Raw genomic sequence first — 23,681 nt, forward strand, 5'->3', positions numbered from 1 at the left:
CCATTCTCAGCACAGCACAGTACCGTATATATGGTATGCCATTTAATTTCTACTTGTTCATATACCAGCTTAAGTTTTTATCATTCACATAAGGTTGACTTCCGATCAGCAAGTATGTTTGACCATAAAAAGGCTGGTGATTCAGTCTGGCTAAAAGTGGGGTAGTTGCCTTCACTGGTCTGTAGTATCCTCCCTGGCAGTGACATCATATCTGAGAAGTTGACTTCAGCCTTGTTAAAGTAGGAGGAGTGAACAAATATAAGCTGGCAAACAAAAACACCCACTCTCATACTTTACATGTTGCATACACACACACACACACACACACACACACACACACACACACACACACAGAGCAAAAGCATACACTTTCCCTCTGAGGCTCTGGCAGCCAAGCGGTTAGATCAAGTCTGCTGGACGTGGTCCTCCAGTCTTAGCACACAGACTCATTGATATCCTCCCCTCCCTCACAGGCCACGTGTGCTCCCTCTCTCACTCTCTCTTACTGTTGCTCTCTCTCTCTCTTACTCTGTTTTACTCTCACTCTCTCTTTTACTCTCTCTCTCTTTTTCTGTAGCCCTCCAGCTTTGCTCAATACAGATATCACAGAAACTTCACTTTAGAACCGCAGTCGAATGAATGGCAATAATTGAGATAAATGAGTCATTTGGACACAAGTTACATAAGCAGTGGCCACAGCAGAAGATTAGTAAAAGCATGCCCAAAAAAGTGTTCTGAGGTGGGAGGCAAGGGGTACTATCAATATAGGATGCCAACAAAACGGCTTCTGTGAGCCGTGAAGTGAGGTGATGGCTTGGGCAGCAGAATCGTGAAGCGGGGGCCTTCTCTCTGTACTGAGGTCTTTTTCAGCTGAGCTGAAGACATTATGGGCATTGGGTGAGAAGGTTGGGTGGCACGACAAAGCTGCCACTGTTCTTACCTCACGATCTGGTACAGCTGAGTCATATTCCTAAACTGGAATATTACCCTGTATTTATATTACTGTATGCTAAATAAACAATATGTGTGTCGGTTCACAGGGATGCAGGATAATAGAAAGTTATCACAACCTCTATTTACAGGATCTTGTGGGATTTTCTATCATCATCAAGGGAATGCATACATCAACTATCTGCTAGCATAATAGGAGTGTATATTTGCATGATTGAAGTAGTTCCAAAGCATGTCACAGACAGTAAGAGCTCTGTGACCACGAGTCACCTTAGCACTTGACTACAACAGGAACCAATTTCAGTTGAATAATAAACTAATTGGTTATATAAATCTATAAACCAACTCATCCATATGTATACCTTTGTTCACAGAGCTAATTCTGTCGGCATCTGGAAAGTTAACTTTAAACTGACTGTAAACTGTAAACTGACTTTTCTTTTTGTCAGCCCATTGAGACTACTGTTGTAAGACTGCAAGGACATTACTTATGCCGTCTGGATATTCAGTGAAAAAAAAAAGTTTTTAAAGTCTACAACAATTCTAAATGACTCACTAAAACAACTAAAATCTGTTATTTGGGTATACTGAGGTAGGGGAGCAGACGTTAGAAAATGATCTATGTTACAGTACTGCTTCCAAAATACTGAGAACCTCTTAAAAAATCGACAGTGCAACGCTTTGAAAATAATGTGAGTTTATGGCCAGTTCAAATACACATACAAGCACACACAGACACATACCTAAGTGTAAGTTAGATTTTCTGGTCACTACAAAGAACTCAGTGTTAGCGATCTCCGACTCTCTCTCTCTCTCTCTCTCTCTCTGCAAAGGGGGCACAGGCCTGAGACCCGCCCCAACAGACTGCAGTAAAGCAGTGGTGAAGTAGTGCAGTCAGTGAGTGTTGAGCTCAGGCTGAATCATGTCTGTAGTCAGGACTGTGCTGCTGCTCTGGGTCTGTGTAGGTCCATGGGTCAGTACTTATGGCGCTCTGGTTATCTCTAGGGACACCAAAGTGCAGGTAAGTTGCCAGCAATATGCTATTTAATGACTTTATCAAGTATGGGCCCGGTAATTGGCCTAATATTTGAGAGACAGAGATGTTGATGGTTTGATCTCTTTCAGGACAATCCTGACAGGACCAGACATATTACGGTATGATGTTTCACTTTTCAAAGTTGATAAAACTGCTAAATGTCAGAAATTTATGGTCAGTTCTATCACTCTCAGACAGTGAATTTGTAACCAAAATCACTGCACCAAGTGGGTTGACATTTTTTATTTTTCCTGACAGAAACGCAGTGTCAGTGATGTAGAGGTAAGAGACTTGTGCTCCGTTTATTATTTTAAGAGAAACAAACATGTCTTTTAGTGAAAGTTTTGAGGTCGAAATGTTCATACAGTCTTAAATTTGAATTGGTATGGTAATGGTACACTATGTTATATAATATATAATTATCTTACAATCAAGTAACATGTATTTTTTCAGTTTATTCCAATCGATTAATCATTTTGCTTGTCCCTTGGTCAGACAACCACTGTTGTTTTAACACATTGACCAACACACTGCATGTTCTCAAAGCTGTTCACACACCCAGATGTTGGTCAGGCTTTGAGTGACTCATAGGGTTTCTTCTGTGGAACAGCTTAGGTCATTGTAATTCTCTTCCGTTTAATGATGCTATTATGGTAATTAGGGGATCTTGCTCTGCAACAGATTGAAGTGCAGAGTATGAAGGTCGACTGCAAGGTGGCGTCTCGCTTTGCTCACACGGTCATGACCACAGTGGCGAAGAACAAGGGCAACTCATCGAAGGAAATATTCTTTGAAGTGGACCTTCCAAAGACTGCTTTCATCACCAACTTCAGCATGTTAGTCAACCATTGAGAATCCTGATCCCATTCCAGAATGTACAGGATGTTTAACAGGATACAACTTCGATGACCCTATTAAGATAGATTTAATTCTAAACACTATTCAATACTAGAGACCACATTTGGTCACACAGTTGATGTCCTAAACCTCTCATTTACTGTAAATAGATCTGTTTTGTTATTGCGTGTTATGTTAGATATCTGTGTCCTATAAGCATCTGTTTATCGAATGGTGTTGTTTGCATTGTAGGGAGATAGATGGAGAGACCTATGTGGGAGAGGTGAAGGAGAAGGAGAAGGCCAAGAAGCAGTATGAAAAGGCTGTGTCTTCGGGACAGACCGCTGGACTGGTCAAGTATGTTGATTTAGACGTGGAGTTCTGACATCTTGGGTGTTTCTTTCATTCTCTCTTGTATGTATTGTTTTACATGTTTGTGTGTTTTTTCTTGTAACACACCAGGGCATCAGGCAGAAAGATGGAGAAATTCTCCGTTTCAGTGAACATTGCGGCCTACAGCAACGTCACATTCACACTGACCTATGAGGAGCTGCTGAAGCGGCGGTTGGGCAAATATGAGATTATGACCCGGGTCAAGCCCAACCAGTTAGTTCAGAATTTTGAGGCGAGTTTAAGATGTTGTGAAATGATTTTCCATTACCTTTTTAGAGTAAAGTATGCTTATGATGCCATGAATTAATTCATACATATATAATTACTTATACATACTGTATGTTTTCAACTTTTCATCATAATGACTAATAACAACTGGTATGCTACATTATTAGATTGTGGCAGACATCTACGAGCCTCAAGGAATTGCCTTCCTGGATGCTTATGGGACATTTATTACCAATGAGCTACTGCCCCTGGTAGAGAAAACTGTGACTGACAAAAAGGTAGGGGAATACCAAAGACGTGAGGGAGTCATCATGCCATTTTCATTCAAGAATATACACATCCATTTTGCATATACCGGTAATCCAGAATTTAAAAAAAAATTCCAATTCTCTCGGACCTCCACCAGGCTCATGTGTCCTTCAGTCCAACACTGGACCAGCAGAGAAAATGCCCTGACTGTGACGGCACTCTGATCGATGGAGACTTCCTCATAAAGTATGATGTGAACCGTGCTGAAAGTTTTGGCGACATTCAGGCAAGAAAAATGTTGACATTTTCATTTAATTATAATTTTCTTCAGCCTCAAAATAAAATCGGCTTCATCTCATGGATTATCATTCCTATTCCAGATAGTTAATGGCTACTTTGTGCATTATTTTGCACCTGCTGGCTTGCCCCGAGTTCCCAAAAATGTCATGTTTGTGATAGACATCAGTGGATCAATGAGTGGGCAGAAAATGGACCAGGTGAGAAAAGATGGAACTTCAACTGAATGTCCTCAACAAATAATTTGCTGTTTCCAAACCTCCTGGTCTTACTGTCTGAATCTTGTCCATTGCATTTCCTCAGACGAGAAAGGCTTTGTTGACCATCTTGAATGAGCTGCATGAAGATGACTACTTTGGACTGGTTCTATTTGATGACAACATTGAACCGTGGAGGCCATCCCTGACCAAGGCCACAGAGGGCAATGTGACAGCGGCAAAGGAATTTGTCAAAACTATTGAGGATAGAGGCAGTGAGTATGTCCAAAATATTCAAAAACAGAGCTCACACATTCTAATTAAACAACAACAGCAACAACAATAATAACAACAATAATATTAACAACAATAGCAATAATAAATTATAACATTATTTATTTAGTGGTTTGCTTGTATTTATTTTCATATTCATTCAATCTTTTTTTCTGGAGTTTGAGAATCTAACAAACCAAAATGACATTAGTAAGATCACAGGAAATGGGTAAATATTAAGAATGAAACAGAATATTGTAGAGATTGCACTACTTACATTAACTTCCAGTTGTTTTGTATTGCTGCCGCCTCCCAAAGCTACAAACATCAATGATGCAGTTCTCAAAGCAGTGGAAATGCTGATCACAGACACACAACAGAACCTGCTCCCAGAGAATAGTGTATCTATGGTCATCCTACTTACAGATGGACAACCCACTGCTGGTACGTAAGATCACAAAGAAAGCATTCCCTAATTTGCATTTTGAAACATAACAATACATAGGCTACAAACTACAGACTAATTAGATGGTGTCATTAAAAACAAAAAGAAATCTCTGCATGATGAGATGTCAAGTTTTTGTGTTCCCAGAAAACACAAAAACAACATTGATTTCTTTCCCTGAGCAGGAGAGACAGACACTGTGGTAATCCAGGAGAACGTCCTGGCAGCCATTGACAATAACGTGACCCTGTTCTGCCTGGGCTTCGGTTACGACCTGGACTACGGCTTTCTGGATTCCATGGCAAAGCAGAATGACGGACTGGCCCGCAGGATCTATGAGGCATCAGATGCGGCTGTGCAGCTGCAGGTGAATTTCCACTCAAAGAGCTCTTTCATCATTCATATACATTTCCACAATTATAAATATCATAGAAATATATTCTTATCTCATTCCATTCATTGAATATAGAAGAAATTCTACTTTGGACACTACATTACTGGTATATGTTCAATATGACTACTCAGCTCACTACTAGCTTATGATGATGAGCAACCTCAGGAAACAAAAAAAAAGAAAAACCTAAATTCAGTTAAAGTCAATGTTACACGCTTTCAATCAAACTAAACTAATGCTTTCCTCCAGGGATTTTATGAGGAGGTGGCCAGTCCCCTTCTCTCTGATGTGCACTTCAGATACCCTGAAGACGTGGTAAACTCCCTCACCAACAGCCACTTTAAGCAGCTTTTCAATGGCTCCGAGATTGTGGTGGCGGGACAACTGAATGAAAATGATGTGGAAAACTTCCTCATAGAAGTGTCAGCACATGGGGTGAGAATCTCCAAGGGCTTTATATGAGTGTTACTATAAATCAAGATTTTGGGCATAGTAGGCTAGGCTATAAGCCTGTGATTGCACAATTACAGGCTGATGATTGCCGATAGGAAGAGACTTGGAAGAATAAAAGTGTGCACATTGTGTTCAGTTTAAGTCTGTAAGAAAATACACTAGGAACTATTACTATTACTATTACCTCTATTTGATCCAAAAATGTCCCACAACACAACACACTGTCCATGGGAAAACTTATTTTGGTGGGACTGTTTCTGCTAAAGATGGTGGTTTATGCAGGACCTTAGGGGCAAAGAATAACCTAAAGGCTAACAAGCTAATTTTGGTGATGATTTGAAAATACAACTTCAAAAGATCTGGAGGGGAGGTCTACATTTACATTTATTCATTTAGCAGATGCTTTTATCCAAAGAGACATACATGTTTATTATATGACAGGGGCCATTGTCCCCTTGCAACTCGAGGTTAAGTGCCTTTCTCAAGGGCACAATGGTGGAAGCTGGGAATTGAACCCACACCTTTTCAGCCTACTGCATGCTAGCAGCTTCTTAGCTACTACACTACCATAACCCTTATATGAGGTCTATTCACAAGTTTCCTGGGAGGTTACTGGGGAAATGTTTGTGGGACACACTTCCGGTGGAGTTGTGTGGCCGCCCACTACGCCTGATGCCTCAGCTGTGTATTTAGCTGATCAGCAGCTGGCAGACTAATCAAATTGCTGTATAGTCGCTCTGTTGCTGAATGATATTATGGCTTTAAAAGCTTGGGAACAACGTGTGCCGTTAGAGGATGTACTTACAACCGGACAAAACTAAATAATTGGTTGAAATTGGAGTGTTTTGTCCACAAGCCGAAAAAGAAAGCAGAGCGTTCGTGCCCGAAATGGTACAGCTTCCATCCACTTCCCAATGACGTCGAGGCTAAAAGAAAATGGCTGAAAAACGTGAACTTAAAACATCCTCTGAAATGTTATGTCTGTTCGTTTCATTTTGTGGACAAAGCGCTAACTGAAGAAAACACTTACCCAACGATTTATCTGGTTATGTGAAGCCACTTGAGAAGAAACGGTGGAAACTGAACTTGTGGATACTGCAACACCCAGACTGGAAAGCAGTTTGTGTTGCTCAATCACACCTCTGCGTCTTTGTTCAGGTGGACGAGTATGTGGTCCAGGGCCAGGCCACAGCACAGGAGTGGGACATCATGTTCCCAGACCAGGAGTACATCTTTGGGGAGTTTACAGAGCGCCTGTGGGCCTACCTCACCATTGAGCAGCTCCTGGACAGGAAGTCAGTTTTGTTTGTTTCTTCAGGGAGGCCACATACCCCATTTCTATAGAGGGATAATAGATAGTAGTCTCTTTCCTATTAACATTTATATCATAATATTATTGATGTCATCATGTTACTCTTTCAGAGATAAGGGTTCACCAGAGGAAAGGGCCAATGCTACTGCAGAGGCTCTGGACCTTTCCCTCAAGTACAGCTTCGTCACTCCCCTCACATCCATGGTGGTCACAAAGCCAGAGAACGAGGAAAATCCAGATGATGTACTCATCGCAGACAAACTCACCGAGGGTATGAACTTGATAGAGCTAAAACAAGGGAGAAGTAGACTAATGACACTGAAACTGGAGGGAAGTGAATGAACTCACCTTGAGCCGACGGTGTTCCATAAACTTTTGTACAGCAAATTGGTGCCTTAAGGTCAAAAAGGCAAACTATCATGACTTGGAAGATATACATAATATAATATGATAATATAATATTATATAATATGATGTGTGTGTGTGTGTGAGTGTGTGTGTGTGTGGAGATAGAAAATAATATTCCATGTGTCTAATGTCAACTCTAACCAATTGTTATGCCATCTTACAGACCAGAGAGTTGGCCCTCATCCCCCAGGTAGGAGTGAATATTGAGGAAAGCAGGGGTGTCACTAGACCTAAAACTCTACTGAGGCACAGTCCAATCTAATGATAATAATAATAAAGAGTGTCTATTTACACCCCTGGTGCGAATAGCCTTGGCCACACAGCTGAGCTATTCACACCCTGTGACATAACAACAAAAAGACGTTGCTCACATACACAAAAAACATGGTGGATATTCGTTTTTTCGCCAGCAGAAAGTGAAGAATTCTGAAAGGTTTCGGCACTAATATCTGTTCAAATTAAGTTTTAGATTGAAAAGTTGTGTTTTATTTTCATAATCTTGGTTCAGTGAACACATACAACCGTCAGTTTGTTAGTTAACAGAAATTTCGTGAATATGACGTTCAGGCCTATAAACTATAAGATTACCTGCAAACACAATCTACTTGTGAAAACAGTGCATGTGTGCATGTGTACCAACGTCTCTGGAGAGAGGCGTGCAATTTGAACAAGAAATCGGTTCTCAAACGGAAGTTTTGATTGCAACAATTAGCTAGTTCATGCACCAGGGTGTAAATAGCATACAGTATTACATACACCAGGGTACGAATAGCATCCACTTCTAACTATACATTGATGCAAACAGCATACCTTATTCAGAGTGTCTATTACACAGCTGAGCTATTCACACCCTGTTACGTAACAACAAAAAAACATGTTGCTTGTTTTTTTTATTATTATTACATTGTGTGATCAATATGCCAAAATAAATGCACAGGGGTGCAAATAGCATACACTGATATTTGTACCAGACGGGGTATTAATAGAACACATTGCTGTGTGCACTGGGGTGCAAATAGCATACATTGATATTTGTACCAGACTGGGTACAAATAGGACACATTGCTGTGTGCACCGGGGGACGAATAGAATTCACTTCTAATTGCACCAGGGTATGAATAGCATACACTGCTAAATGTACCAGGGGTACAAATAGCCTTACCCTAATAATAATCTGCTGCCAAAGAGGCAACAGGCAGGGATGGGCAAAATTACATCAACATTTATCTTAAAATAAAATATGAAATACCCTAATATGAAGTGTATCAAAATAAACTACACAATACAATAGCCACATCATGTATTAAAATAAAATACTGTATTTTTGTCTGAATTTATTTTCAGAACACTAAAAATACTTCAAAGGGAGCATCACTTTGCAAACCTTCCATATCTGTCTATTTAGTCTATTCCTTCACCAGTACACTGACTCTGTTGATTAACAGTTTGGTTAATTGATTGAGAGCAACAGCTTTTCTCTGCCAATGAGACATGCCATGAATCTGCAAACAGTCAACAGTCAACAAGCTACAGTATGCTGATCTGCCTGTTACATCTCATAGCCTAAATACTGTATCAGAGATTTACTCAAAAAGTCACAACTGAACTTATCAAGTGGTTCAAACTAACCACTGAACCTACTGAGAGCCACACAATGTGTGCGAGCTTAAAGCACCCCAATACTAGGCTATTACCTGAATCAACCACATAATTGGTACCATGTTTTCCGATTGGATGTTCATGCTTATTTGCCTATTGATGACTGATGTTTCCAAGAAAAATAAATTACCAATATGAAAGGTATATACATATTTGAAATACATGTATCATAAATACTGCCCATCCCTGGCAACAGGAGCTAGATAAAAACCTTAACTTATTTACTGGTGCACAGCAGTTCAATACTGGGACATGTGCCCCAGTAAAAGGGGTCTAGTGACGCCCATGGATGAAAGTTAAACATAGAGTCAAATCTGCCTATGATGCTGTCACTGACTGGGACTCTCGTCTCTTGTAGCAGGTGTGTTATATGCAGGTGGTCAACCTCTTGCCTTCCTCAGAGTGGGCTCTGCATCCTATCCTCCATCATCTTATTTCGGTAAGTGCATGTAAATAGCCTCCATCTCTCTTGCACAAAGGATCTCATCAAAGGATAATATAGCCTACTGATACCATGTGGTGGTGGTAGCGTAGTGGCTAGAAAAGTTGTGGGTTCAATTCACGGCTTCCACAATTTATAGCCTATAGCTTAGGTTTAGTCAGAGTTTTTCCTATTTTTTCCCCTTTTTTTTTCTTCAGTAGGCTAAATTTGTGTCAATGATTCATGGGACACTGAAAGACCAAGCTGCACGAAACTTGGTGGGCATGAACCATTGTTTTTCATTTTGATCTGTCACCCACCTAAGCCGCACCGGGCCCCCGAAAAATAGGGTAGGCCGGACACACTTTTCTGTGAAAATCTCGAGAACCGTAGGGCCTAGGATGACCAACTTTTTTTGGCTGACATGTTCAAAACTGTAACTACGAAATTTGTAGTGTAGGATCATTATGATACCCTCTGAATGCATGGTAAGTTTTGTGGAATTCCCATACAATAAGTAAGGGATAACAACCACTGAGGTGTCCTGTTATATGGAATTAATGGACGAGGGGAAGGCAAAGAACTGGCAAATTCTATGAATTCCGTATAACGGGACACCTCGAAGGCCCTCTTATCACCTGGAGAGAAGAACTACTCTTTTCTGATTGGCTGGTGGGGTGGCTATTAATTCTGAATAACAGGACACCTATGAAGTAGATCTGGTAAAAAAAAGTTTAATCACCGTTCCATAACAAATGAATGAACCGATAAATGAATATTATGTGTACATTTAGTGACTGTACACCAATCGGCCTATATGGCCGGACACAGTTTTCTGTGAATATCTCGAGAACCGTAGGGCCTAAGATGAAATCGTAGGTATCTTTGGCTGACGGGTTCAAAACTCCTGATCATTATGACACCCTCTGAATGCATGCCCAGTTTTGTGGAATTCCGTTCATGAAAGGTCATATCAGCCGCACACGCACACACACACGCACACACACGCACACACACAAAATAGGCTACACACACTATGCACACATTCTGTTACATACTGTAACCAAATGCTGCAAAAGTAGGGGATGGAGTTAGCCTGGGTGCCAGCCAAACCTAGCCCCGCCCAGAACATTTGAGGTACCGCTTTGCTGTACATCTAGTTCTTGCATGAGTTGCAGGAAAATTCAAACACTATACTATATTACACTATACTAACTCTACTACGCTAAACATGCGGCAGAATGGACATGTATCAATGCTGTTCTACATCAAATCTTGTGATTTCTAATGTTCATGTTGTTTATATAAGATGACTCCTATCCTCTTGTGGATGGAGACCCTCATTTCATCATTGAGTTGCCAGAGAAGAATGATGCCCTGTGTTTTAACATCAACGACGAACCAGGCACTGTTCTAAACCTGGTGAGAGATCCTGAGCTTGGTAAGAAAAGCCTTTATAGACAATTTTCATGGTACTGTACACTAACAATTCTCATTTCACCAATGCACATGTATGAAAATACACATACACACACACACACACACACACACACACACACACACACACACACACACACAGAGTATTAGAGAGGGGGGAGGGTAAGAAAGAGAGAAAGAGTTCACAGGATGTGACACTGTTTGAGGTGTACTGGCATGAAGCCGTTAAGTTTTCATTTACACAACTAAATTACTTTTTACATTTCCTTACATGATGTCACCCCAACACACAGGTATTGTGGTGAATGGTGAAACCATTGGGGACAAGAAGACTGATTCTGGGAGCAAAGTGAACACATACTTTGGTCGCTTTGGTATAGTTCATGAGAAGTTAGGCGTCAGGCTGATGGTGAGCACAAAAGAAATATCTGTTGCCCAGGACAGCAGAATGGTCAAACTTCAGTGGTCCCACTCAGCTTCCGTTAAAGGTGCCAAGTGAGTACCAAAAGTGTTAATTTCTTAAAGCAACAATATCACTTATTAGGCTATAGCTTCACTATCAGCATTGCAAGACACTGTGTTCTTTCCTGAAGTAACTGTTGTCCAATTTAGACTTGAACTGTGCAACATCAGATCCATACATAAGTTTCATACATAAGTTGTTAGCTGGATGAGTACTATCCCCATGATGTTAAAATAAGCTGATATTACTTGGTTGCTGTGTTGTTCCATTTAGACCTTACAATAGTAGTGCTGTGTCATGATGATGTTCACATTGGTTCACAGAAGCACAAATTGGTATAAAAGTGTATAAAATAGCATTCATGCAATACGCAACATGCCCATATAACTGGACATTCTCTGCCCAACAGCATAGACCTGCATATCACAAAGGATCGTAGTCTGACGGTGACTCTGAAAGACTCTGTGAAGTTTGTCATCATTCTGCACAAGGTGTGGAAGAAGCACCCGTACCACCAGGACTACTTGGGGTTCTACACCATAGACAGCCACCTGCTCTCCCCCAGGGTCCACGGACTGCTGGGTAAGAAGTGGCCTGGGACCTTAAAGGATTTTGTAAATTCTGGTGATTTTAAGGAAAAAAACAAACAAAAAAAAAAACAATCGGTTTTACTTAGCTCTGAAGATGCCTGTCGGCTTCTGTCAGCAACTTGAGTAGGTAAAACCAATTTTTTTTCTTACTTTGACCAATGGCGATCTAGGTGAAAAATCACTGTATCTATTTTGTTTGGCATATCATAACCATGTTAAGGGTTAATACAATACACACTGCCCATTCTGACCACCATATATTGACAATGCCACTTGTTCCATTTATTCTACCATATCAAACAGGTCACCTGGATCTGCTACATTTAAATACAATCTGTTAGCCTTGAAGATGGGGGTTTTCATTTGTTAATCCATTCCCTAGTTTGTTAAAAAATAACTGTAAGGTCATCATCATTATCGTCTGACATCAGTATAGTGCTATCTCTCCTTGCAGTTCCATAATGGATCATATTCTCTATGTTTACATATCATGTTTTGTTTGATTTGTTTTCCTACATTTTTTTCTAAATTAAATCACTGCAACTCCAAGATAGAGATTCTCATGACCTTGATTGCTCATTGTGCCCCTGATATGCTATACTTTATATATAAACACCATGTGAACATGTTAAAAAGTTAAAATTGTCTATGGAGAGGGTCTTAACAGCATTACTCTTGTATGTTTTGTGGTTGTGGATGTTAAATTGATATTGGTATGTTTGTATTAATAGTTTACTTTATCTTGACCCATCAGGCCAGTTTTATCATGGTGTGCAGTTTGAGGTTAGTGACACATACCCAGGGAAGGACCCAGAAAAACCTGATGCTTCAATGTTCATTAAGGGGAACAAACTAACTGTGACCAGGTAAGCAAACATAAATTAGAAGCATACAAACCTAATTTAAACATATTTGTTAATCATGTCTGGATTGTATTCAGCTGTAAGCCTACAGTCTGTATATCTTTCAATGTCTTGCTGTTTTGATCTGCATTTTCATAATATGGATGTCTAAGTTCTGACTTCCAGATTTACATTGCTGGTATCCCATGCAGTAAATCACCAGAGCCATTTTGGGCACTGTACAGTATACTTGGTATCTCAGTGGACTTACAGACTCAGTAAGCCTAGAGGATACCTTAAATATGCAAAGCATTGCAAACTTGAAATATGTAATTACTTTCCCTCAGAGGCTGGCAGAGAGACTTCCGTAGAGATGTGAAGAACGGAGAGAAAGTGCCCTGCTGGTTTGTACACAACAATGGAACTGGACTCATCGATGGGAGCCCTGAGGACTATGTGATGTCCAGCCTTATCTAGCTCGGTAAAAAAAAAAAAACCTCTATGTAAAAAGGACCAAGCACTCGTATCCAAAACTAAAATAACAGAAAATACATGAATTTGTCTCTTCAAGGTAATGTCAAAATGATTACTGTATAAGTGAAAAAAATGAATGGAGCGCAGAGTATTTAGTGATATAAGAAAGGACAAATGAAAAAGGCGATGGCATATACAGTAGTATACAGTATTTATGTATGAGATAAAAAGTAAATGATTTCTTATGTGTTACGATGCTTTCCACAATGTCACTCCTATTAAATGATTACTGTACTTATAAATAATTGTATCATTTATTTCACATCGTGTTTTACAATTATGCATAGGAAGACTTTAAACAACAGTAACTACAACATTACAATACTGCTTTGAGATCTCATTAATATTGGCATATGGAGTAGCCTACACACATGACATTTCAGTTGGAATGCAAAAAAAGTTCTAGTGCCTTTGATAGCTCAAATCTCTTGCATTAAGTGTTTGTACCTCTAGCTATTAAGTCATCTTTGTTTTCATGTCCCAAGGATACTGTGTAGACATAAACTATTAACAGCTTAATTCTCAATACCAATTTCAGGTGTTTGCCTGAAATTGCACAGTGCTTCAGAGGCCACGTTTCCCACATAATAAGGCCTTTAATCAAATTATTCTGATGCAGTCATTTTGAATTGAGACAAATAAGATCAATTTGATCATAAAGCACTACACATATTTTACATGAAAGATGTTGTCATGTATTGATTCCCAAGAGTCCAAGGTTTCAAATGGTGACAACACAACAATATAATGCATAAAAAGGACTTAGAATGTTGATCATTTGCACGAAAGCCTCTCAATGCGCGCGTTTGTTTCCGGCAGAGCCTGGGCCCACTTCCCCGAAAGCATCTTAAGCCTAAGAGCGTCGTAAAGTCCCTCTTACGAACGTCTTAAGATTTGCCGACTGTTTCCCGAAACCATCGTAGCTTAAGAGCGTCGTGAAAACACTCGTAGATCTACGAGTGCTCCAGAGTACTCGTTACCGTTACCGAAAACCCTCTTAAGAGCGTGTCTCCGTCGTTATCGGGTACCAGGGCCCACTTCCCCGATAACGACGGAGACACGCTCTTAAGAGGGTTTTCTACGATTCATCTTACGATCGTTCGTTTGGTTTTTCCGACTGTTTCCCGAACATGCTCGTAGCGTGAACGCGCGTGCACTGCTCTTAAGATGCTCTTAAGGGGAGCTGTCCACGTGAATAGTTCTGAAATATCCTCTGATTTGACGGTGATGATGTCAGGTGACTCCACATCACACCTATAGGCCTACCATTTAAACTTCGGATCTACACATTAATTCACATCAATACGAAAATAGAAACACTTTGACATCTGCATGTAAGCATCCCAAGTAGGTTATATAGCCTACCACACAGAGACATAAATAATTGTAATTATTTTAAGATGAGATTGTTGCACCATGCAATAATTTTTCGCAGTGCCACTTAAGAACACGTTTGAAGATAAGAAAGAAGTCGAGTAAGAAAGAGAGGAAATGTGCTTAGATTTTGATGCAGTAGGCTACAGACTAAACCACATGTTGCTTTCTCTGCTTTTTACCTCATAGGCCTAATAAAATATTCACTTAGCAAAGATAATGTCAAACTATTCTGGCAACGTCTCGTTTCATAACTTTATTGCATTTGTGTCCGCTTTTCATCACATTATTATGACCATTAAATGTAGGCTATTTTGCACGCTAAAATCTGATTCATCACAGGTAAACACAACAAAGAATGGGAACGTAAATTGGATTATGTATTCTAAATTGTAATTCCTCTGTATGTCCTGTTGGTGACCTCAGTGAGAAGTACTGTTAAGACGCTCTTAGCCGGTAACGAGTAGCCTACTCTGGAGCACTCGTAGATCTACGAGTGTTTTCACGACGCTCTTAAGCTACGATGGTTTCGGGAAACAGTCGGCAAATCTTAAGACGTTCGTAAGAGGGACTTTACGACGCTCTTAGGCGTAAGATGCTTTCGGGGAAGTGGGCCCAGGTGTGTTTGAACCTGCCGCTAGTGTTAATGTAATTAGTGTCTACACAGACCCGGTTGGGTGTTGCCCTAAGTGAATCAGCACGTTACAATAAAAGGATTTATGCGTGTGTTGAAATTTTTATTATTGGGCAAACAAGATATTCAGTGTCGGAGTGAATATAACAGAAGTTGCCGTTACAACACAGTTAACGCTGCAGCGGAAACCAAACGAGCGCACTGAGAGCCTTTCATGCAAGTAGCCGATTTGTATTCAATCATTATGTCTTAATTATGTTAACATTTTTCAGATCATGTTCATGAAAAAGGTAGGGGGAGGAAAGGCACAGTGGCAACAGCAGTGGGTGTTGTATTTTATTTTTCTTCCATGTCATGAACTGTTGTGAATTTACATGTGGTATTCAGAGTGCGAATTACCCCACCATAATTGGGGGGTACTGCTACTTCACTTCTTCTATGACCATCATCCACTACCATATCAATCCCCATCGTGACCGCCAAGTGCAACATGTGTTGTGCAACACACATACAAGGTCTAAACATGCGACAAACTGATAATCAGTAGGCTACAGAATATCTCATTGTTATTATATATCCAAAAGAGAACTGTTTTGATCACCTCTCAAAAGTTAGAAGTTAAGTGCACTGAAATACCATTCTAATTCGTAAAAGTAATAACTTACAAGAAGTCTATTGCCTATTTCATGACATTGATTTGGTTAATTTTTAGATTTCATAAGACCTGGAGGTAAGATCCAACCCTCTCTAAGCCTACTGTATAAACAGAAACCAATTATAGTCTATGGTAGTCAGTGTCAAATCAACACAATTGTCTAGAGATATGTGAAACCTGAGCAATCTTTAATGTAAATCGACTTGGCTCTTTTTATGTTTCCACAGGTTTCACTGATGTTATTTAGGCTTAGCTACATCAGACCCTCTTGTGCATAATATAAAAACAACACAGGATCTGTGCCAAACTAATTTCAAAAGGGCACAATAATTTATTCAAGATAAAATGAGAATGGACACCTAGGCTATGGACTGGAGTTCATCTCCTTGGAAATGACAATCGATTTTACCTCACTACAATGTAATTCTTGCTTCTTGCTTAATTCTTGCTAACTAACCTTGGTAACTAACCAAGGTCCACTTTACTAGCCTCAGTGGGTAGGCCTAAGTAGCAGGTAAGCAGCCGGTAATTAAATGTATGAAGACGTGACATGAGCTATGAAAGAACAAAACACGTTAATACATGAAGGTTGTAAAATAGCACATTTTCAACAAGCTAGACGTCTGCTAGCAACTTACATTTACCCATGCACGTCAGCAGCAAACCGAATTTAGGCTAGGCTACTGGAGGAATCTAACTAGCGTGTTGTCATTCAAAGTTGACACTTGGTTGAGAAGTTGAAGTCGTTCTCTATCCATAGACAGTAAAATAAGTCTCTATCTCCGGTGCTTCTAGCGCCACGGTGGTTATAAATGGTACAGTCCATTATAGGGGTTTCTGAAATTGCTTTACCTTAATTTTTTCCTAGTGAAAATAGGAGTTGACTTGTATTGTAGCCAAATGTAATGATATTTTTTCACAATATCAGAAAACTTATCTGACCCCCCCAAAACTGATATTTCTGTCTCTTTGGGGGGTACTGGGTCTTCATTGGGGGGTATAGTACCCCCCAGTACCCCCTGTAATTCGAACTATGGTGGTATTTAAATTAGTAGGCTACCCTCTGTAAAATATCACATATTAGCCCTTTGAGGCCTAGGCTAGGCTATGTTATGTTGCTAATGCAACTGCAAGAAAGAGGTCACATGACTCACAGGCAGTCATTTTGCTTCCTCTGACTGCAGGTGTCTTTCCCTTGCGAAAATTGCATTTCGCAGTCATTTTCTTCCAGTAAATCAGCAAGAAAAAATATGAGCAAGCATCATTGATGAGTAAAGATTTATTATCAACAACTTTTCATAACATATCAATGTAGGTGTCATAGGAAATACAAAAAACTGCATGATGTTGGCCTGAGGCGGACGGACTCGCATATGGCCATAACAAATATACTGTACGTATATATATACAGTATATAAGTAGGGAACCAAGTGCATTATATTTGTAAGTAAATTGGCAATGCAAAAGCAGATACATTGCCTATACCTGTAAGTAAATTGGCAAATGTATTGCTTGTATTTGTTAGAAACAGAGTAATAATTATGTAATACTCACCAAAAATAAAAAAGAGCCTGTTTTTTCGTCTTGTGATCAGAGTCCAGGTTTTGTACCCTGGTTTGAGGCCAGGTGGGGTGACTGCTTTAATTGCTGCATGATGCCAGAAGTGAAAGGGCTTGTTGTGATGCCAAAGTGTGCTCAGAGTATGAGCTGTATGAGGGACGGGGACACCTAGGTCAGTTTGACTCCTGTATGAGGGCCCCCATGGAAAGGCGATGCACTAGTGAGGCACCCTCTGATGTACAGTAGATGGATGAATGTACGAGGGGCGCTTGTGTGAAGTGCTTGAGTGTGCTTCATGAAGTTGTACAGAATGCCATCATTATGGTTGAGTATGTGCCCTGACATACCAACATCCATGGCTTTTTGATGTTGCGGTCAAGCTGCAGACTTGCTACCCCGTAGCCCCAAGTTTGAGGCCTGACTGCTCCCTCTGTGTAGGCCTTCCCCCGTGTTTCTCTTTCAAGACTAATTGTTTACTAAACTTTCAAAAAGTCAGGTGCAGGTCTCAAAGGGAACGTGGATGTTGTTATGTGTGTGTGCATGGGTATACATGGGTGTACGTGCGCAAACTCATGGATGTGTGTGGGTGCTTATGTGTATGTGTATACCTGAGAATGTTTGGGGAGATTTATGGATCTTTTAACTAGTAAAAAACAGTGATTTCATATGATGATTTCATATGATAATTTGTATGTTTTCATTCCGCAATGGTACGATGTTGCCTGGGGGCAACAACTGAATTTAAAATGAGATTTTTGTTAAGTATGAGACTTGTAATGCATTGAAAACCAGATACATATGTTTGCTGTAGTGTTAAGTTATAAAGATAGGTTGTTTAAGTCATTAATAAGTTAGCTTTAATTATTAAAAAAATAGGAATTATTTCACTTTTTAGCATTATGGTACAATGTTGCCTTGAAGCAACAAATCTTAAAATATAAACATTTAAAAAATTCTAAAATTAATATACATTTTTATTGTTAAAGTGTCCCTTTTTTTTTTTTTTTTAGCAAAAATCACTGCCAATATTTTTTTTTCACAAGGATATCATAATGCGTACCATAGAGAGTTAAGCTCTTATCTTGGTCATACTCAGGGCCATCTATACATGCTAGTCGATGTTTTTTCAAGACAGTCTAGGCTACCCATATGTGGGAAAGAATGATGTTTGTTATCCTTGTCTCCGCCCCTCACCTACCTCTGATCACTAGTCCTGTTAATCCCTTGTTAAATTCACCTTTCTCTTGTTACCCTGTTGGCCCCCCTGTATTTAAACCCTTTGTCTTCCATTAGTCTTGGTCGGTCTTTGTTTCGTGTTGTGCACTGTAAAAAAAAAATCATTGCTAATATAAAAAAAAACAAGGCAACACATTGCATTCAGATTTTTATGTTTTCCCAACGATTAGCAATGTGATTACCACAATTACAATAGCGCGTTGTCTTTACTAATATTATTTAGTTCTGATGAGGGCAGCGCTTTAGCCATGTAATTACCCCAACTACAATAATGTTGTTGTCCTTACTAATATTATTTAGTTCTGTTGATGGTAAATTCCTCGTTCTACCAATTAATATATGTTTGCTCAGTCAATAGCCTCGTTCACAGCACTACGAAATGTTGATCAAGAATATATGGATTTCTCTTTCCACTATACTGAAAACTCACTTATTTTCCCTTGCATAATTTTTAAATTCACAAACTAAAATAAATCCATAACATACAATGTTGTACATTTCAAGTATTTTATTTCACTGTGACCAAGGGTGTATTTTACTGATTAAAAACAAAAAAAAGAGTGCCACTATGTTAAGCCTCTTCAAAATAATATGAATGAAAAATAGACACAGAAAGGCCAGAGAGTGTATATGAGTGAGTGTTTGTGTGTATGTGCGAGAGAGGGTGTGTGTGTGTGTGTGTGTGTGTGTGTGTGTGTGAGAGATCTTCTGGGTAGGAAATGTTGAGGGCGTATATAGGTATGCCACTGCAGTGGGAGTATCCGCGATGTCCTGTAGAACTACAGATTCCTCCAGAATCAATGAAATGTTTTGCACCTTTGGAGAGGAGGTTTCCACAGCACAGTCCTCAAAGACATAACGCACCCCCACAGCCACTCCCTTTACAGCCACATCATCTGGATCAGTTTCCTATAACAGAGATGACAAAAGCATTCAAAGGTGATTTTCAAGTACACACAACACACATATCATCTTCATTTTGTAATTCTAATGGGGCAGCCGTGGCCTACTGGCTAGGGGTTCTGGCTTGTAACCAAAGGGTTGCAGGTTCGATCCCCGACCCAGTAGGAAAAATGTGGGCGGGGGAAGTGGTTGAGCACTACTCTCCCATGCCCACATCCATGACTGAAGTGCCCTTGAGCAAGGCGTCTAACCTCACTGTTACCCGAGCACCGCTGTAGCAAGGCAGGCTCCTGGGTTAGTGTGTGCTTCACCTCACTGTGTGCTCTGTGTGTTCACTAATTCATGGATGAGATAAATGCTGAGACCAAATTCCTTGTATACATAAGTATACTTGACCAATAAACCTGATTTACATTTTTAAATTACATTTGTAGCTGAGGCAATCTTCTTCCATCCCATCTTTCTATGTTAATTTTTTCTCCATATATTTCTGTTATGATAATTGATACTTACAAGACATTGCTTGACAAGTTCTCCAGGTTCCTCACAGAGAAAAATGGGAAGTCCTCTGAGTGCAGCATCTTGGCGGTGCCGGATAATATTAGAGGTCTATCAAAAGACAAAAGAAAGAGGAAAAATGTTTAATATCAGACAAAGAAACATTCACCTCAGTGAACAGAGGTATTTTCTCTACCATAACTCATACCTCATCATCAAGCTTCATCAGGATGTGTTCTAGGTCCTGTCCAAAGGATGCTTTCCGGGAACGGTAGAGCCAAAGGAGTTTCGGAGTGTATTTCTCCACTGCAGCTCAAAATGTTCCCAGTAAGTTCTTGTTGATGATGCGAAAAAACTCCTCACCAATCTGTTAACATGTACAGAAGAACAGTGAGTAAAGCAATAGTGTTGCTCCGAATATTACCATGAAATAAATGAAAGTCTACAGCTGTTTAAATGACAACCTGTCAATTTTGTAAAAACACACCTGTTCTTTAAAGAACTAAGCAAGCCATCGATTTTGTATCACCATCACCATGGGTTGGTCCTCAACCACCTGAGGGAGAATGTCAGGTCCATCTTCACTCTAAGTGTGTCATCTACTCGGGCTTTCTTTGATGCTTCCATCAAGAGCATTCTTTGTTCCTCAAGTGAAGCATCTTCATCTTCATGTTCATGATGGTGAACAGATGTACCTTTCCTATGATTTCTTGAAAGATATGACCTTAAAGCTCCTTGGGTTTTGAAGACACACACACAGTTGGGGTGAACACACAGCCAATGGTTTGGTCTTCTGTGGTTAAAGCAACACCAAAGAGTTTTTTGTACCTTAAAATAATGTTTCCAAAATCGTTTCAGTGGTTCATCAACTCGTAACAGGGTGAACGGCACTTTCTGCATTCGCTTCGCGGCCCTCTATCGGCTATTACCGCACTATGTAAGTTTGCTGCATCGGGTAGCGGATCTGTAGTTCGATGGAATGAGACATGAGAAACTACAAATTTGACTTGCATCTGATGTCACAATACATCGTACTTTCATAAAATCATGCAACTTATTCTACCTTGTCTGTGGACATTGTTATTTGCAAAGCCGGTGCTCGATAAACAAATAGTGCGTGCGACAGATGAAAAGTTCTTTGGTGTTGCTTTAAGCTGGTGATGTCTGATGAGACCGTCTTGGTCTGCAGAATAATTGCAAAACTTGCAATACATGTGGTGCCAATTCTCTCACCTGAAACATATCATTATGACATTCAAAGAGTTAATATTACATAAGGACCCACACAATGCAAAAAAATGCTTAGGCTACATCAGGTTGGAGGCCATATTGTTCCTTCAAGGAAATAACTAAACTGGCAGTTTACTTTAAATAAAGTGTGTTACCATAGCATGTTTTACAAGTAAATAATGTGATTTTAGTTCCATAAAAGAATAAATACCATAACCAAAATGCAAGGCCATTAATCACATTTTTTAAGGTGTAAATCAGATTAAGAGTAAAATCAGTAATATAATATTACAATGACAAGTTGGCTGAAAAAATATCTTCACTAGCCATAACATTGGTTACTCCGAACAAAATAGGTGAATGCTGGGCTAACTGTTACCAAAGATCCCTGATTTCATGCTAGTTAGCTAGTCTAGTGCTATGATTTCTACCTCATCAAGTTTAGCTCAACTTAGAATGTGGTGCAATTAGACGAAATGTACTGAAACAGTAGTACTGAATGTAGTACTGAATGTACTGAAATGTACTGAAACAAATATATTTCTGGCCACATAAGTTTAACCACTGAACACCACACTTTAATGGTAACGTTAGCAGCTAAGTTGTGGATAAAACCGAAAAAAATAAATGGGTGGGATGTTAGCAGCCTGCGCTAGTAATAAAAGTGTAACCAACGTGCAATTACTGTGCAATTCAAACTAACGTTGGCACATCTTCTGACGAAATATTTTCGATGAAATGCATGTTTTGAAAATCATACAGTTCTTCTAAACCACTCCATAACTAAGGTGTAGTTTCAAAACGTAATTTAATACTTGAAATACTTACTTTCACACTGTCAATCCCGATAATCCGACTCCTAACTGGATATTTGCAGATGAGACTGAGAAAAGAGAACCTCGAGGGAGAGGAAAGCCCGCGTTGAGATCCATGTTGAAACCCCGGATGTCAGGCAACATGCGCATGCACTTTTCTCATTGGCTGATGTGCTTAATACCTTTTTTATGTTCAATTTATTCTCAAAAACATGTTTACACATCATTGATGTGCAAAACATTGGTCTAACATGGTTTTCTGCATGCATGTTTTTTCATTCAAATTGGCTGTTGTGCTTAATACATGTTTTATGTTCAGTTTATTCTCAAAAACATGTTTACACATCATTGATGTGCAAAACATTGGTCTAACATGGTTTTCTGCATACATTCATAATAATACACATTTTCCTGTCTGAAATACTAAAAATATCAACTCTATTGAATAAAACACAGTTTTGTTTTTTACAGTGTGTTGTATTTATACACGTGGTTTGTGTCTAAGTAAAGATTCTCTTAATTTCACAATTTCCTGGCCTTGCCTTACCCTGCATTTGGGTCCAATTCTCCCTGCAAACCATGATATTAAGACTGACCGAACCATGGATCCGTCTGCCATACTGTATACCCAGGGGTGGCCACTGGGGTGGCCAGAGTTTGTGTTGGGGGCGCCACTGCTTGCTTATCTTTACTTTATGTACTAACTGTGCTGTGAATGAATTTAGTGTTACTGAAATTTGATCTTTGCTCCTCTCAGTTGATTTATCAGACTGCAGTGAAGTAGTGCTGTGCAGTCAGTGAGTGTTGAGCTCAGGCTGAATCATGTCTGTAGTCAGGACTGTGCTGCTGCTATGGGTCTGTGTAGGTTCATGGGTCAGTACTTATGGCGCTCTGGTTATCTCTAGGGACTCAGAGGTACTGTAAGTACCTAAATACAGCTATTTTGCATCATGTGCACCACTTGTATCAGGCTCACCCGAACACCCTGTCTCAGGACCAGAAGTTGGTTCATTTAGTTCTGTGGGGAATGCAACTTAGTAGGTAGAGTACTCATCTGAGATGGGAAATCAGACTGGTTTTCATTTTAGTTTTGCTCCTGTGGGCTAATTATTGATGTAAAGAATGAGGAATTTAAGTATAATCTCAGAAGAAAGAAATCCTAAATCCTATGAATATGCTGTTCTAAGATTTCTCAGCTACAATCTTGGTATTGTAATCAGCTGTTTTATTTTTTAGATGATGACTGGCAGTACCAAACATATTGAGGTACTATTAAGTTAACGATGCAACACTTAATTTTCTGCATGTGTGTATTACTGAGCTTTGTTTTACATTTTTGATAACTGCTTTTTTATGT

General features: G+C 39.6%; 1 protein-coding gene and 1 long non-coding RNA gene across 3 annotated transcripts; one reads left to right on the plus strand and one right to left on the minus strand.

Moving 5' to 3' along the window:
- Positions 1-1,845: 1,845 nt before the first annotated feature.
- LOC143104513 (inter-alpha-trypsin inhibitor heavy chain H3-like) lies at positions 1,846-13,634 on the plus strand. 2 transcript variants are annotated; one of them, XM_076268614.1, is made up of 22 exons: positions 1,846-1,972; positions 2,077-2,106; positions 2,246-2,269; positions 2,669-2,823; positions 3,077-3,181; positions 3,287-3,449; positions 3,613-3,723; positions 3,852-3,980; positions 4,075-4,191; positions 4,295-4,463; positions 4,780-4,905; positions 5,092-5,273; positions 5,550-5,735; positions 6,912-7,048; positions 7,176-7,336; positions 7,637-7,663; positions 9,491-9,571; positions 10,863-10,994; positions 11,284-11,485; positions 11,863-12,035; positions 12,798-12,909; positions 13,233-13,634. In XM_076268614.1, the coding sequence occupies exons 1-22, from the start codon at positions 1,874-1,876 to the stop codon at positions 13,360-13,362; spliced, it is 2,751 nt and encodes a 916-aa protein (XP_076124729.1). In that variant the 5' UTR covers positions 1,846-1,873; the 3' UTR covers positions 13,363-13,634. The 2 variants fall into 2 exon arrangements, with proteins under 2 accessions (XP_076124729.1, XP_076124730.1); XM_076268615.1 differs by having other exon boundaries at positions 9,494-9,571.
- Positions 13,635-19,407: 5,773 nt separating this feature from the next.
- LOC143104516 (uncharacterized) lies at positions 19,408-22,411 on the minus strand. The gene is made up of 5 exons (XR_012983083.1): positions 22,338-22,411; positions 20,767-21,013; positions 20,488-20,646; positions 20,295-20,390; positions 19,408-19,787 (listed from the first exon to the last, which is right to left on the minus strand). It is a non-coding gene; the product is annotated as an uncharacterized LOC143104516 (long non-coding RNA).
- Positions 22,412-23,681: the final 1,270 nt, after the last annotated feature.

The sequence above is a fragment of the Alosa pseudoharengus genome, unplaced genomic scaffold (assembly GCF_046254945.1).
Source record: "Alosa pseudoharengus isolate Yale_2024_CS ecotype anadromous, Long Island Sound unplaced genomic scaffold, YU_APseudo_1.1 YU_APseudo_1.1_scf_5, whole genome shotgun sequence".
Classification (NCBI taxonomy): domain Eukaryota; kingdom Metazoa; phylum Chordata; class Actinopteri; order Clupeiformes; family Clupeidae; genus Alosa; species Alosa pseudoharengus.

What these genes read in the sequence shown, in the direction of transcription:
- LOC143104513 (XM_076268614.1), top strand. Translation starts at nt 1,874, where the DNA reads ATGTCTGTAGTCAGGACTGTGCTGCTGCTCTGGGTCTGTGTAGGTCCA. An exon ending in ACAGGACCAGACATATTACG is followed by an intron (nt 2,107 to 2,245) that starts GTATGATGTTTC and finishes TTTTCCTGACAG; the next exon opens with AAACGCAGTGTCAGTGATGT. An exon ending in GGTGAGAGATCCTGAGCTTG is followed by an intron (nt 10,995 to 11,283) that starts GTAAGAAAAGCC and finishes CCCAACACACAG; the next exon opens with GTATTGTGGTGAATGGTGAA.